General features: G+C 34.8%; 1 protein-coding gene across 2 annotated transcripts in view; it reads left to right on the top strand.

Moving 5' to 3' along the window:
• LOC128555488 (cobra venom factor-like) overlaps positions 1 to 15,925 on the top strand; it is a 96,075-nt gene that overhangs the window by 55,029 nt on the left and 25,121 nt on the right. For both annotated transcript variants that reach the window (XM_053537848.1, XM_053537847.1), the window contains exons 23-30: positions 644 to 740; positions 1,305 to 1,397; positions 2,299 to 2,487; positions 2,751 to 2,829; positions 3,411 to 3,576; positions 6,810 to 6,887; positions 7,894 to 8,068; positions 14,698 to 14,870. In XM_053537848.1, the coding sequence (XP_053393823.1) occupies positions 644 to 740; positions 1,305 to 1,397; positions 2,299 to 2,487; positions 2,751 to 2,829; positions 3,411 to 3,576; positions 6,810 to 6,887; positions 7,894 to 8,068; positions 14,698 to 14,870 (1,050 nt within the window). The remainder of the gene's footprint in view (positions 1 to 643; positions 741 to 1,304; positions 1,398 to 2,298; positions 2,488 to 2,750; positions 2,830 to 3,410; positions 3,577 to 6,809; positions 6,888 to 7,893; positions 8,069 to 14,697; positions 14,871 to 15,925) is intronic.

The following is a 15,925-nucleotide window of genomic DNA, read 5'->3' as shown; positions in this document are numbered from 1 at the left end:
ATATTGCGGAGTCCACGTATATAAAATAATTCTTGGCACTGGTTAACACTATCGATTTCTTTTCCAACGAAATTTGTCGACGCCATTTTAAAGGTTATGCAATACGCGTGTTAAAACAAGTCGTCTGATTGGTTCAACTAAAGATAAACTGGTGGAAAGTAAAATTGCAAGTTCCGATTATACAGGAAGATGAATTTAAATGGGCCGCCATCAGATCTTACATTTATGGAGATCGAATACTTAGTCAGATTGACACTGGCTTAAAACTTTTCTCGTGCCTCTGCTCGTATCGAAACAAAATGAATAGTTTAGAGCGAATTGTAGTTTGAGCCGTCAAAAGTTATATAATTATATATATATAATATATATTCTGAACAGATACGTCACTCCTTTATCTAAAATAAGATAATTGAACGAGCTTTGCAAAGCCATTCAGTTTCAGTTGAAAGATAATTCAGCTGCAAGCTGCTCTTCAAATTCAGTGAACAAAATGAATGAAACTGGTCAGAAAATTTAGATATTTTTTGCATACGGTATCTAGATAATTTTTTACTGTATGAATATCTGTGCCACTTCGGATTATGAAACTCTGTATCTTAATAAACAGTATAGATCTGGCGACACTTATTTGTTGTTTGTACAGAATGAAGGTGTGGAAGAAGAGATTGCTATAAATGTTTGTTTAGACCCCAAGCACCAAAAAGATGACTGCAGAAATGATGATCGAGTAAAAAGCGATGGTACGTATCTGAATTAAAAAGTAAAGTAAATGTGAATTTAACATGTTTAAGATAGAGCAGTAAATCAGAATTGCCACTGAGGGCACTACATACGATTCTAATTGTCTTATAATAACCACAAACTAAAGCCCTTCATTTAATTCAACCATATCACTTGCACAAATAGTTTGTGCTTTTAGACAATAACACAGAGAAGAAATTCTTATACTTACTGCTTGAAGCTACCTAAATTTAAGTTTAGCTGAACTTTGAATGTCTTATTTTTATTTGAAATGTTCACAAATTAGCCTATGCTCTTTTGTATGGTAAAATGAAGTGATAAATGTTTTGCATAATATAATTAAATGTGACACATTTTGCAAATAAGTGGATGTGTAATTGAGCAGTACCGTTGTGATATATATTTAATATTCGTATTACTTATGAAATGCATACGTGAAAGCATTTTCCATAAAAACGAAAGACGTAAATATAATGCAACGGCCCTTATTCTTTGAACAAAAGGTATATTTTACAAATGAAATATATTTAATCTAATTTTCCTACATAATTATATTCCTGCAGTTCGAGGAAGTCACGAAAGGGTGTACAAAATAGACCTCACGCTTCCAGAAAACAGTATTCCGCAAACCGGTGCAGCTACGGCGTATATTCAAAGTAAGAACTTCCTTTAAAGAAATACAGACTTTGCGTCAACAGCAAATTTGGTTTAGTTAAAAAAATATATTACATATATATTTATATATACACCGAAGATTTGACATAAGTTTATCGCCATTAGCAGTACAAACAAATAATATAAAGTTTGAACACACTTGTCCCAAACGTCTTGGGAGAATAAATATTGTCAGAGTATGGTTTTATGACTGTCACTTTGGTAACTTCATATCTATCTACCATTAATTTTAAGTGGCTATGTTTGACGACGAACTTACAATGTAATGGTTAACTTTAATTGTTTGAATAAATCTATAAGAAACCGCTTTGGAAGCTTAGCTCGCAACGAGACAAAATAAGAGCAGACAGGGTTCGTGATCCATAACGTCCCCCAGTACGGTAAAATCGGAACTTAAGTATAACACTGAATTGACTTTACGATCCCACAGGACAAGAAAATAAAGTCCGAGTGATGATTTTGTAAAACGCTTTCGGTGTATTTCTTATAGTTGTGTAAGTCAATTTGAAATGGAAAGATAAAAAACGTGTATTTTCGTATAAACAATATTGGTGTAATGATGTCAAGGACGGCCCTTTCACGAGATTACACGCGGTGCCATCTTGCGTCTTTCACCAAACAACATGAATACAATGGCTTCGTTCGAACAGTTCTTTTTAAATTGGACGCAAAGATATCAAAAAGAACATTGAATTATAGCTCTGACGGTAGAGACCAAACCGAATCAACGCGACTCAATGACTTTTCACTGGATAAAAAGATATTTTAACCCTTACCCTGCAAAATTCCTATAATGAACTTGTCTATCTATCAATTTGGACCGTGCCACTAACTGTTAAAACAATTTATTTCTTAATTGTGTTCTATTAAATTTTATAACAGCTAACATAATGGACAACGTTGTGAATACAATAATAGAGGGTGTTGAATCTCTATTTCAAAAACCGGATGGTTGCGGGGAACAGGCAATGGTTCGACTTGCTCCAACAGTATATGCCATGTATTACTTAAAGGAAACAGATCAGGTGGCAGCTGAAATAGAAGTTAAGGGAAACCAGTATATTAGGGATGGTATGTTTTATCAACTTTGTTGCAAAAAGCATAAAAGCTGATATGTTTTATGGTAGAGAATTTATTTGATCCGAACTGATAGAGATAACAAGATTTACAAATATAATCACCTTTTCAGTACTTTTTAGAGTTCAATCATGTGAGATGATGACATTTCATCGATACATATTACGTGGGAGACTTAATACTTGCATGTTTTGATGCCATATTTTATTTGTTGGATTATTTCATTATTTATAATAATACAAATTGTAACGTTTTAGGTGTGAACCATGAGGTGTCTCAGTACCGACATCCGGATGGATCTTATGCCGCCTGGCAACACCGGCAGTCAAGTACCTGGTGAGCATCTAATCAGTTAAGTTTGTGTACATGGAAAAATATCCCATGGCAGCTTTTCTACACGGGACTTTTATTTCTATACAATATATATATGGCAGCGTGTGTGACATTGATATAGTCAACCCGAGGGCAGAATGTCACCCGAGGGTTAACAGTATCAATGTCGCACACACTGACATATGATATTTATTTCATTATACCGAACACAATTAAGTACATAAAAAGTTTAAATTTTTTTTTTTTAATTCATTAAATTCAATCATCCTCATGATCAAGCTCAACAAGGTAGACAAAATATTGAATAGTGACGTCACTTTATGTGTACAAGGGAAGCAGTCATTTCATGTTTTGGCTAAAGATTTAAATTATTTGCCCTTATATGACATTCAAAATATCAGCGCCGTCACATGACCTGACAGTCACTTTCGCTTGGTCACGTGTCAAAAAGGTTGAAAATGTTTTTGGTAGTCAAAATATCTCTTTCTCGGGTAACTGGACTTTGTAATTATAGACAAAAGTGAGGTATAGTAAATATAGTTTATTTTATTTAGAATCTATTATTTATTCCGACGATATTACAGGCTGACGGCATTTGTTGCAAAAATATTTTGCCAGGCGAAGAAGGTTGTGGACGATGCAGTTGACGAACAAAAGGATATAAAATTAACAATAGACTGGCTGAAAAACCACGTGAATGACGATGGCTCATTTGTTGATCATATGCCGGTTATGGATCGAGGAATGATTGTAAGAATACACACTATAGCTTGAGTCGCTTTTTGAGTTGACGAAACCTTCGTTAACTGTTTCACTTAATGTTTCTTTTCCTAATTATTCGGTTACTAAGATATTTGCAGCAGTAGTCTGATATATCCGTGTGCAACGTTTTTATTCAAGTATTATATCTCTATGGGTGTGTAAACATTTTTACCTGCTAAAACTTTCATTTTTATATAACTGTACATTCCCATAGTTTTTAGCCCATACAAGGTAAATGCTGTAATTTATAAGAGAAAGCCATTCCCAAAATCAGATATTTTAAAAGGACAGTTGGTTTTAATTGGATAGTTTCCTGTTATCGGAAGCCTTTGATTCGTCGTCAGTATCACTAACGTTGTAATATTAAGGTTTTTTGTATCTGTAAAATAACTAGCAAAAGATAATAAGTAAGGGTAGATCTTTTAATTGTCCTCCGCCATTTCCGAAGAAAAAATAAGGGCATAGAAATAGGCTGCATTCTTACGTTCGTTCTTTCGTCCGTCCGTCATACTTTGTACCCGGTCCATAACTCTGCCATCCATAAAGGGATTTTAAAATAACTTGGCATAAATGTTCTCCATAATGAGACGACATGTCATGCGCAAGAACTAGACCCCTAGCTCCAAGGTTAAGGACTTATTTATGAAGGGATTTTGAAATTATTTGGCACAAATGTTCCCCATAATAAGACAACGTGTCATGCGAAAGACCCGGACCAAAAGCTCCAAGGTCAAGGTCACACATAGAGGTCAAAGATTAACAGGGTCTCTTTAGGGTCAGGTTCATAACTCTGCCATTACTCAAGGGATTCTAAATTACTTTGCACAAATGTTCCCCATAATGAGTTGTTTTGTCATGCGCACGACCGATACCCTAGCTCCAAGGTCAAGGTCACACTTAGTGGTCAAATGTTTACTTTGTTCATTTTTTGTCCGGTCTAAACTCTGCAATTCATCAAGGGATTTTAAAATTACTTGCAAATGTTCCCTAAAATTAGTTTATTCAGTTCAATAGATGTGTTATAGAATTCCCCCTAAGCCGGTGCTAAGGGGCGTAAGATGTTTTGCACATTACAATACCTCCTATGAAAAGACTCGATCAAACCGAGTCTGTAATTATTGTGCTTGGCTGCATTCTATGGTTCCAAAGGATCTTGTATTATATTTCATTAACTACACAACAGCAATCTTTCAGTGCTGTGAAGCGGTTGTAAAAAGTCTCCTCGAACTTAGATTCAGTGTTGTTTTATTTTATAGTCATTTGGGATAATGGAGTACATTGAAAAGATGTGTAATAGAGGTCCGCTTTAGCTGGTGCTAGGGGTTGTGAAAGATGTTGCACCTTTCATTGCCTTTCATGAACAGGCTCAATCAAACAGAGTCTGCTACTATTACTATGCTTCCAAGGATCTTTTAACAGATTTTATTGATAAATCATGTGCAAGACCAAATCCCTAGCTATTAGTTTAAAATCACTGTGTGTTTTTGTCTTGTCTGTATCTTTTTATGCATTGGTATGTACATGTATCTAAATACTTGGCATAAATATTTACCATTGCTAGAGATTGTGTCATGTACAAAGGTCAGTGTCACAGGCACCAAAGTATCTGTCTTTTTTTGTACCTATTTCAATTTCTTCTTCTGATTGTATGTTTGCCTCAAAAAGTATTTTAATACGAAACGCGTTGCAAACTTGAGTTGTCTTCTTTTAACCATATTAATTTCTTCTACATTCAGCTGAAAATGTCTTCTCTCTCAGAACTATCGGATCTTAGATTTCATGACTTGTGCCATGGGAAAATTATGTCCTTAGTGTTGTACCTGTATCATTGTCAACGCAACGATATTTTATCGGAGTAACAAGTATACTATGATTCAGACTGACAAATTATAGAAAAAGTTAACAAATGTGTAAATGTTTTAAGAAGTCCGATTTATTATCAAAATGTGTAAAAATATTCCTTCCAAAACAAATGCTGTTGTTTTTGAAATACGTATTTATATTTCATAGTAGTTATTTCTTGAAACAGAATTACGATTATGCAGTCTGTTTTTCCTTCTATTTCGTTTTGTTAAGGATCAACTCAAGACCGGAATATATCTTAATCCATAAGACTGAAATATTTTTTATCAGTTCAGAACTTGTATCATAGCGGATCTCACGTCTGAGAAAGTTAACTGTTTTGAATTTAATTATATCCCTTAATGCAAACTATCTATATATTTTCAATGTATCCTCGAGATCCAATTATCTTTCAGAGAGAGAGAGAAAACATAACTTCTCTGATCCCAATCAGTTAAAAAGAGTCAAATGTCACTACTGATTTATGAGACATGAAAACAGAATTTTGAGTGTATATATATATGCAAATGTTGAACCAGTACGAATCTGTAGTACTCTTGAAACTCATATATAAAGCAGCATCGAAGCTAATCTTATTGGGTTAGTGGACTTGCTGTGGCGTGTGCATGTTTGTTAGTGGACTTGCTGTGGGATGTGAGTGTTCTTTTTTACTGCTAGACGTTTTGCCGTAATTGGTCTGGTATATTGTGGTGGTGATTTTGTTTCGTATAAATTCTCTCTACTATATAATAATTTTAATGCGAACTTGTATCCTAGCGGATCTTGCGTACGGGAAAGTGTAACTGTTTTGAATTTAATTATATCCCTTAATAATGCAAACTATCACTGTATGTTCAGTGTATCCTCGAGATCCAGTTAATTTTCAGAGAGAGAGAGAGAGAGAGAGAGAGAGAATGTAGCTTCTCTGGTCCCAATCATTTAAAAAGACTCAAATGTCACTACTGATTTGTGAGACATGAAAACCGAGATTTGGGTATAAATAATTATGCAGATGTTGAACCAATATGAACGTGTAGTACAATTCGGGCTCATATATAAAGCAGCATTGAATCAAATCTTATTGGGTAAGTGGACTTGCTGTGGCATGTGCGTGTCCGTTTGTACTGCTAGGCGCTTTGCCGTAAATGGTGTGGTATATTGTGGTGGGGATTTAGTTCGTATAAATTCTCTTTTCTCTCTTCTTCTCTCTCTCTCTCTCTCTCTCTCTCTATATATATATATATATATATATACACACACAAATATTTATGTATGCATGCTAATTTCACTGTTCGTCATAAACTTACCTGTTTATGTCCTCGTGAGTTTTTAGCCTATTGAAATAGAATAAATAAACTACTATTTTTTGTTTTCTTTAGGGACAAATCAATGAAAGGGATCCGTCACTCACCGCCTTTGTACTTATCACGTTACAGGAATGCGGTATAAAATCGGATGTAAGTGATTTATTTAAAAGAAGCATGTCAAATACTGAATGATCATTTTTAGAAGGGATTCTCATGTTATCACCAACTCACATTATCACCTGCACACTGACTGAGTACAAGTACTAAACATTCACCAGTATATAAGATGTAAACATTTTTGGTTGGTGCATATTTAATAAATATCTGCTCCAACGAATAAAAGGAAATAACAAAAATACACGAAGGAAGAACGCAGCAGGGTACCGTTTCAATGGCAAAATGTGTTGGGAGTTCTGTTTAAACTTTCCCTCTAGTCTTATGGCTGTTTTCTAGTTAATTTTTACCCTGCTTAATTCCTAAAAATGGACTGGTCCATCATTCAATTTGGGCAATACCATTTATTATTTGAAGGGGTGTTCATTGAAAATTTACTGACTGAAGAGCGAACAGTGCAGGTGAATAAGGTATCGGCCGCTCAATCCAGGGTTCGTGGGTTCGAGTCCCACTTGGGCGATGACCATGACCATGGCTTCTCATATAACACCAGTACTGGTTTTTCCAGGAAGCGGACTCGAGAGTGGTTCCAATAAGCTTGAAGCTTTCATCATAATCGAGCTAAAACAAATTAGTTTAAATTAAACTTAGAGTGCAGACCATGACGTGTATTCTTGGTCTGCACAGGTCGCAAAGGCAAGAACGCTAAAGATTAATAATTGCCAACTGATAATACCAAGTCACTTTTGCTTAAGATCATTATCTAACATTAAACTGAATAGATGAAAGGGGAAATTGTTGCTGACTTGTCAAGGCAAGAACACAATTCGAAAGGAAACACAAGCATGTGACGGTTTATGGGTTTAAATGTTAAAGATCTACCCGAATAAAGAGGATATTTATTAATATATTAAGAATTTATTCTTTAAATCGGAGAAATATAAGCATAATTTTCTAACTTAAAAAAGTTGGTCAAGTGTTAAAGTAAACGTATATTTCACATTCTTGTTAATCAGTTGATCTTTTATTTAATTTGTGAAAGGGTTTGAAAAACACCATTGAAAAGGCAAGAAAGTATTTGGAAGATTTACCGGAAGAGACGTTAAAGAATAACCCTTACTTACTAGCAATAAGTACATACGCTTTGGCTTTGACGGACAGTCGAGAAAAATACAGATTCAAGAGGCTATTACACGGAACGGAAAACAAGGATGGGCGTAAGTGTTTATTATCAAATCTGTCCGTCCATATTAAGGATTAAAGTTTTAGATAACTTTTGTCCATAGTATGCATATCTGAAATAACAAAACATGTGAAAAATGCACTGAATATTTGTGCAATTATCTTTACGGAAGCGTCTTGGTATTTTACCTACTTTTGAAACATTTTGTTTTCTTCTTTGCATTGGTACTTTGAAAAACATACAAAGGTTTTGTTTGTTTTGGTTTTCTTTGTTTTAACATTGCACAAACACAATCATTGGCCATATTTTGATTTTATCACGGATGGGCACCTGGGTAGAACCACCGACCTTCATTAAGCCAGATGGATGGCTTCCACACATGAAGAATTCAACGCCCCCCAGAGAGGCTCGAACCTACAACAGAGGTTTTGTAACACCCCTTGTATGATATACATGAAATGTAAATGAACTTAACTCCAAATTCCTCATAACGGATGTAATTTTACATATCGAAACTCCCAATGTAACATTTGTCGTATTCTTTTAAGGATTTGTTTTTAGCTGGACTATTCAAAGAATATGTAGAGCTATTGGACTCACCAATGCGTTTGTGTCCCGATTTGGTTTTTGTATGTAAAGTGGTATCTCAGTAACCACTTGTGGAAAAGGTATAAAACTTCACACACTTATTTACTGTGATAAACTGACTTACACGGCACAGGTTCCATAACTCTATATTGCATTTTTACAATATTATGCTCCATTTTCGACTCAGAATTTTTTGGTTAAGGTTCTGGTTAAGGTTTATATGTATGCTGGTATATCAGTACCCACTAATGAGAATGGATTGAAACTTTCAGTGCACAGGTTCTATAACTCTCCTTTGCATTTTTACAAAAGTATGCCCCTTTTTCGACTTGCCAGTGTTTGGTTAAGTTTTTGTTTGTAAGCTTGTATCTCAGTAGCCACTTATGGGAATGGACTGAATCTTCACACACAATCATTTTCATGATCTGACATGCAGTGCATAGGTTCCATAACCCTGTTTTGCAATTTTACAAAATTATGCCCCTCTTACGACTTATATATTCATTCAATTGACAAGGTTGTTGAATAGTGGTGCGTTGCTGTCCTCCGAGAGCTCTTGTTAAAATAACCAGTTGTTACTTATATCGGGTGCTAAATGATGGGATCCGTCTTTAAAACATTGGCCATTACATGTCATAAGCAGTTTATGATTAATTTGTATGAATAGATTTTTAGACCCACTGTTTTAATTAACATTAAATTGAAATGTACTCATTATTGTTAATTGTTAAATTAAGTTTCATACATGTGAATTTATTTAACGAGTGGAATAAATAATAAAATTCATGGTTCTCTTTTGAAGGCTTTATCATTTTATTCCACGAGTTTAATGCATTCAATATAGGAAAAATTAATGTAAGATGTTAAATTGTCTGCTGAATCATCATCTTTCTTCACCTATTACAGAAAAACGACTTCTCAACTGACACTAGTGTAAAATCGGAATATAAAATAGCCTAATTTCACTTCCAAGATAAACACGTGTTAAAGTGTATAATTAGAATACTTAATGGATATGCTCAGTTTATTACAATATCTTTGAAAGAGCTTCTGTGCACAGGTAGATTATTAGTCCCCTACTGGTTGAAAACCGTCATTCCGTCCGTCCGACCACAATTTCGTGTCTGGTCCATAAATTTGTCATTCTGGATTGTCTGAAAGTTGTTTTTGCTTTCGCAATTTCATGTCTGGTCCATAACTATGTCATTCTGGATTGTCTTAAAGTTTAGCTTTAGTAAATCTTTTGCATCTTGCAATGTGGGATCATAATGCAATTATGCACACCTCGTGTCATCTTTTTTTATTTTGATAAATTTATTCCCAATTCGGACTTTCAAGCTGCTTATTGGCAGGATAATTGTGTTCCTTACTTAGCTTTGAAACAAAATGTGGTGTGTTATTGGAATTTCATATATACGTGTTGGCTTATGAGGAAGTTGAAATATAAGTCCAATAACTCTTTCAGCTTTTTATACAAAATTGTCTCCCTTTATAATTGTATTTGATTTTTCACGATTTCTATAATGAAGAGAATGACATTAAATCAACTAAAGAGAATTTAATATAGCATTGTGAATAGGAATAGAAGAAACTGTCCTGAATAATGATAAAGACATCTCCATTTTTGCACCAGGAATATTGCTTTGACTATTTGATATGACTGTACACCATGAAAGAGAAATGAATTCAACTTAAGGGATTTGAATATTACTTGCCACGAATGTTGCCTATGATGAGACGACGCGTCACACGTAAAACCTGAATACCTAGCTCAAAGTTCAATGTCACTCTTGGAGTTCAAAGGTCAACAGACCCCTTTTCCTGTGTCCGATTTGTAACTCAGCATCCATGAAGAGATTTTGATTTTACTTGGTACAAAGGTACCCCAGAATAAGACGATGTGTCATTTACAACTTTCATGCCACTAGCTTAAAGGTTAAGGGGACTCATACTTTGAAATTAGAAAAAAGTGGGTGGGGTATGATAAAATTTACCTGCAAAAAAGTACAAAGTTTTGGTACATGAAATGGATACTGTTTCAACTGTTATAAGTACACAAAGGATTGCTCACTAAAATAAAAATGAGAAAAAACTGAAACAAGAAAGTTACTGTTGAATTATATAAGACTCATTGTGTACATTCAAAGTCAACAATTAATATTTTTTGTGCGAAAATAATAGTGCTTTACCTTGTCCAAACATTTATCAATCTCCTACAGATTCTAATTTAAAGAAAAAAAGTGAAATAAGTTCACTCTCTTGCTTTTCATTTTGCATATGTAAGCTAAAACACATTATTAAGTTTGTTTACAAAGTAATGCATAAGAAAAGATATGGTGGTCAAGGAATGCCACATTCCAAAACAAAAAGAGTATATTCCCCTTGATACATTAAATATTTATCGTTACAGAAGTCGAGTGGCTTACAATAAGGGCCTAGAAATGTTTCCATTACTAATTTTCAACTTGTTATTCATGAACTACAATGCACTTTAATATCAAAACACATTGAACAAACTTTTGAAAATGTATTGTCTTAAAAATCCCTAAAATAAGGTATGAAATTTGGTTGAGAGGTCCAATCAATGTGTATATGTGCAAAAGTAACATTCTAATCTTGTTCACAAAACTTACTAATACACAGCAGGAATGTCAATGATCAAAACTGGACGAGATACAGTTATCCTCACTTTAATGTCATTTATAATTTGTCCTTGAATTCTCCACCATACTTTTCATAACTCTGTTTGCACGAGTTGCACGAGAATGCTGTCATTCACGTAAAAATGGGGTCAGAGAAGTTGTAAATGCAATATCGTCTAAACGTAATTAATGGATTATGCAGTCCAAGAAAAACTTTATCTCATAACGTAATGAACAAGTATAATGTTGTAACAACAACTATACTTAAACTGATCTAAGTAGCAGTCGGTTTATAAGTGACTTATTGATTCATTTTGTGTTTTGTTATTATTGTCAAAAAGTATAACGGAAGTGCCTCACAACTGAAGCGGAAACCAGTTTGATGCGCAAAGTAGTCCATTGTAAGTAATATTTTTTGATAAATGTCCATAGAAATTAATAATTTTCTGATATTAAAGACGAATCTCTGAATAGGATTCGTTATTTGATAAGAAATTATACTCATCGACATGTTTTTTTTTAAATCATACACGTGCTGACACCTAAGTTGTCTCCCGCTGTTTATTAGAGTTACCTTTCGTCTGGCGCAGTAATACATTTTGCAGTGAATCGCCGAGAAGTCGTGGGAAAATTAAAAACCATGTAAATAAACTAAAATTAACCACCTTTTCAAGATCAATTTCAAGTGATCGACGTTATGCATTTAACCCACCTGACCTGTGTAGCATCTTAGATATCTGTTCTAAGGTATTCATTGTGTAGAATGTCATGTTATGCCCTTGTAATGCTAATCCCACTCTGATTTTTTTGTTTACATTTTTTATCAATGAGAAATATGGCGTCCATCCCGAGCTGAAATGACGTGGCGTTAAATTTTACATGTTTAAGCAAACCTAGTGTGTTAGAAAGAAAATTTCATCCCTTCAACATTATTTGTAACACTGGTATTGTAAAAAACATGTTTTTTCCTTATACAAAAGCTTAATATTTTGTGTCACAAAGACCTCTGTTTTCCTATTACATTCATAGTACCACATCCTTATCCACAAAGTACTGAATATTACAGGTGTCCATCAGTATTATATCAGTTTAGGAATATGTTTTTTATCTTCCCAACATCGGTTTCTTGAATATGCACCCCTTCCTTATTTCTGTATGAACTGTGAATGTAGCAGTATGCGTCCCCTTAATATCATACTTGGCAATCAAATGTTAACATGATATTAACAGGGTCTGTTTCGTGTCCGATCGAGAACTCTGTAATACATTAAAGAATTACAATTTTACTTGGCATTAATATTCCCCCATAATCAGAAATGTGTAATGCGCAACATCAAATTCCTATCTCAAAGGTCAAGGTCACACTTTGAGATCAAATGTCAATAATGTATTTTCTTGTCAGGTCTGCTAAACATGATTTAAAAGTAGTTGGCACAAAAATGGTGCCGGTTGCGGAAGTCCTTCCTCAGCTGCATAATTAACAAGGAACTGTACCGCGTCTTTAATCACTTCCTTGGGAAGAGCATAATTAGAGGATTTTCCTGTTAAAAAACAAAGAAAAATATCAAACAGGGAATGCCACGCACCAAAAACGTAGCCTCCTCAAAACGAAACCCCCAGCACGCAGACGCGTGCACCAACCATGAACACGAGGTACAACACCTTGTTCATTCATATGTTTTAGTAGACCCTCAAGAGTTCTTTTCCCTATGTCAAATATCAACAGAAATGCATTTCGACATACCTTCTTTCCCTCATAAGCAAACTCCCATCTGGTTCGTTTCCTTTCACCGTCTTTACATCTTACACTAGCAGTTACTTTACCAATTGTTCCCATGATATACATTTCCTTCTCATTCCTTTCCATTTCTCTCAAATTCAGCACGTAATCTAGCATTTTTCTCTCACTAAAGTTATTGTAGCAATGTTTGCTACAGTCACATCCATTACGCATTTTACCCTGGATCATTTCAAGATCATTTTGTTGATCATCGGGATCGCCAGCTGGAAATGTATCATGCCCATTCTCTTGTTCAGTAAGTATGAGTGGTGTAGCCAGATACTGTTCCACACGAGCATCCACAGAAATATCAATATCATCTGAAAGTATAAATGCAGGAAACCTTAATTCTTGTTTTAATCGAAGGCTATATAAATATATGCAAAGGTTGTTAATTTATAATAATATATTTATTCTCGATTGCATAACAATTTCTTACAACTAAGTTTTATCACTCCAGATGAAATCAACCTCAAAGAGAGGGAGAGAGAGAGAGAGAGAGAGAGAGAGAGAGAGAGCGGAATATGTGGAGTTAAGTGCCTTGTAAAAGGACACTAACACCATAATGGTAGCCGAGATTTAACCCGGGACACTTCGATCTTAAGGCGAACACACTTCCACTGCGACACACTGGCTCCACGGTAGCACGGTCGTCATGGGTGTATTTGAATTTACTGCTTACATAGTATTTTCTTTTTCATTTTTAAAAGATAAAACATAAAGTAACCGTTATCATGGCGTTATGTTGTAATTACTGAACACAGGTGGCAGTAACGTACCTAGGATACAGTATGGGTCCATGAGCCATATGCCCTTAAATTTACTACAATTATAATGTTTTCTTAGGAAAAAATGACAAAAAAGCCATTTTGAAAAAAAAGTTTGCTTCTGTGACAATGAGCCATGAGAAAAGTGATCAAGAACAGTTTGACATGTGCATTGCTTCCAGGTCCGTATTTTTTTTCAAAACAACATTTCTTTCATATAGAATCCACCACTAACGTGTAAATCTATGTTGGTAGATCTAACACTAGTCTCAGGCTGGCGTTTTTTCATGGTTCTAAAACTCCTTTAAAATAATATCAGTATGCGACCAGGATTTTCTTGCTGTATTTGTTGCGAAACATGTAAAATGACACGATGATGATCGAGGAGCTATGATTGATTGATTGATTTTCGGCGGGATTTTCTGCACTGAATGATTATGGATTTTACAGTTTAACCAGTGCAACCATCACATATGTGCAAGGCTGTGATTATTTTATTTTGTTTTTAATTGAACTTCTAGATTTTCATAATACTACTCACCTCAAAAGTATCCATACCGTCTGTTTCTTTTCTAGGCATGTAAACACAAGGACACCGCCATTTTTTTTGCATCCGATAACTTTTGACGTCATTTACTAAGTTACGTCATAATGGCAACAGGGCTTCTTTCTTGTCCGGTCTATAACTCAACAATTCATAAAGGGATATCAATAATACTTGGCGAAAATAAGTTGCCTTCCAGTAGGGTTTTTGTTCTGCATGACAATACTTCATTCATTTGTTTTTATTATTGTTCCGTCAATGCTTACAAGAACATTTTAATATAAAAAAGTGAGAAATGTGATACCGTTGTAAGTTAACAAAATAACTTCTTTATGTTTGCAGGAGATATTTATTGGGGAAATGCTGGCGGCAAGCCTGCAAGTGCTCAATCCGTAGAAACAACATCATATGCACTTCTTGCTATGATTGAATTCGGTGACTTCAAAAGTAGTGCGTTTATCGTTAGGTGGCTAACGTCTCAAAGAGATGCAGGAGGGTCGTTCAGAACAACACAGGTAGCTATATAAGATAATAGAAGGACAATATACTCGCATGAGTTCCAGATCGACACAATGGATGAAGTGAAAAGTACAATGAAGGACGTGTACATAAAGTAATAGTTTAATGATATACCTTCATTAGCTAATATGTCTCAGAATGACACTAGGGCCTCCTTGACCGAGTGGTTAAGGTCACTGACTTCATATCACTTGCCTTATTTGGTGCGTAGAATTCAGCCATCCAGCAAACTTAGAAAAGGTCTATGGTACTACCCTTGTGCATGCGAGTGATGCATTTTCCCCGGAGGGGCACTTTGTGAAAGTCGCCATATGACATTTAACTGTGTCGATGTGACGTTAAATAAATTTTTAAAAAAAAGACGCTCAATGCACTGACGGTGGCTCAATTTGCTGCTAATCAATTTTTAAAATTCTGAAAATCTGAGGAATTCTTACTATACACCAGACGAAGAATATTTTTTGCAAAACATTTCAAAATTAGTGCATTTTCACTGCCTGTCATTGTTTACATACACACTGATTTTGTCTCTATTGGATAGTTTTTTTTTTAATTATTTATGACGAAAACTACTACATAACTTACACCGCCGTTTTTTTACTATAAATAAATAATAAGTGTTTTTCCAATTCATTCACCTCGAAAGCTTTTGGACACTGCCTTCCATTGATTATATAAACAATGATTTAGTCCTTCCCAGACAGCTTTGGTTTTCATGAGATTATTGTGAAGAAAACACCATAAACATGTCCCACAAAACTACTTCAGAATGTCACTCACGCAGCCAGTATAATTTAGAAAGTATATACAATAAAACAAGAAGAGAAGCCTAAAATATCACCCCATCTATTATATTCGAAAGTCCGCAATACATAACAGCAGGCTTCGCGAGAGTGCTGTACAGACTGCTTGACATTCAGTCGGACAAACTCAAGCGACACAGGCAACCGGAATATACATAAAGAAATAGAAAACTATTATGCTCTCATGTAAATCAAATCGGCACTACGGACGAAAATAGAAACAATAATATACTCACGATGTGTCTCAG

This window comes from Mercenaria mercenaria, chromosome 3 (assembly GCF_021730395.1).
Source record: "Mercenaria mercenaria strain notata chromosome 3, MADL_Memer_1, whole genome shotgun sequence".
In the NCBI taxonomy this organism is placed as follows: Eukaryota; Metazoa; Mollusca; class Bivalvia; order Venerida; family Veneridae; genus Mercenaria; species Mercenaria mercenaria.
This window is presented reverse-complemented; position numbering and strand designations above follow the sequence as displayed.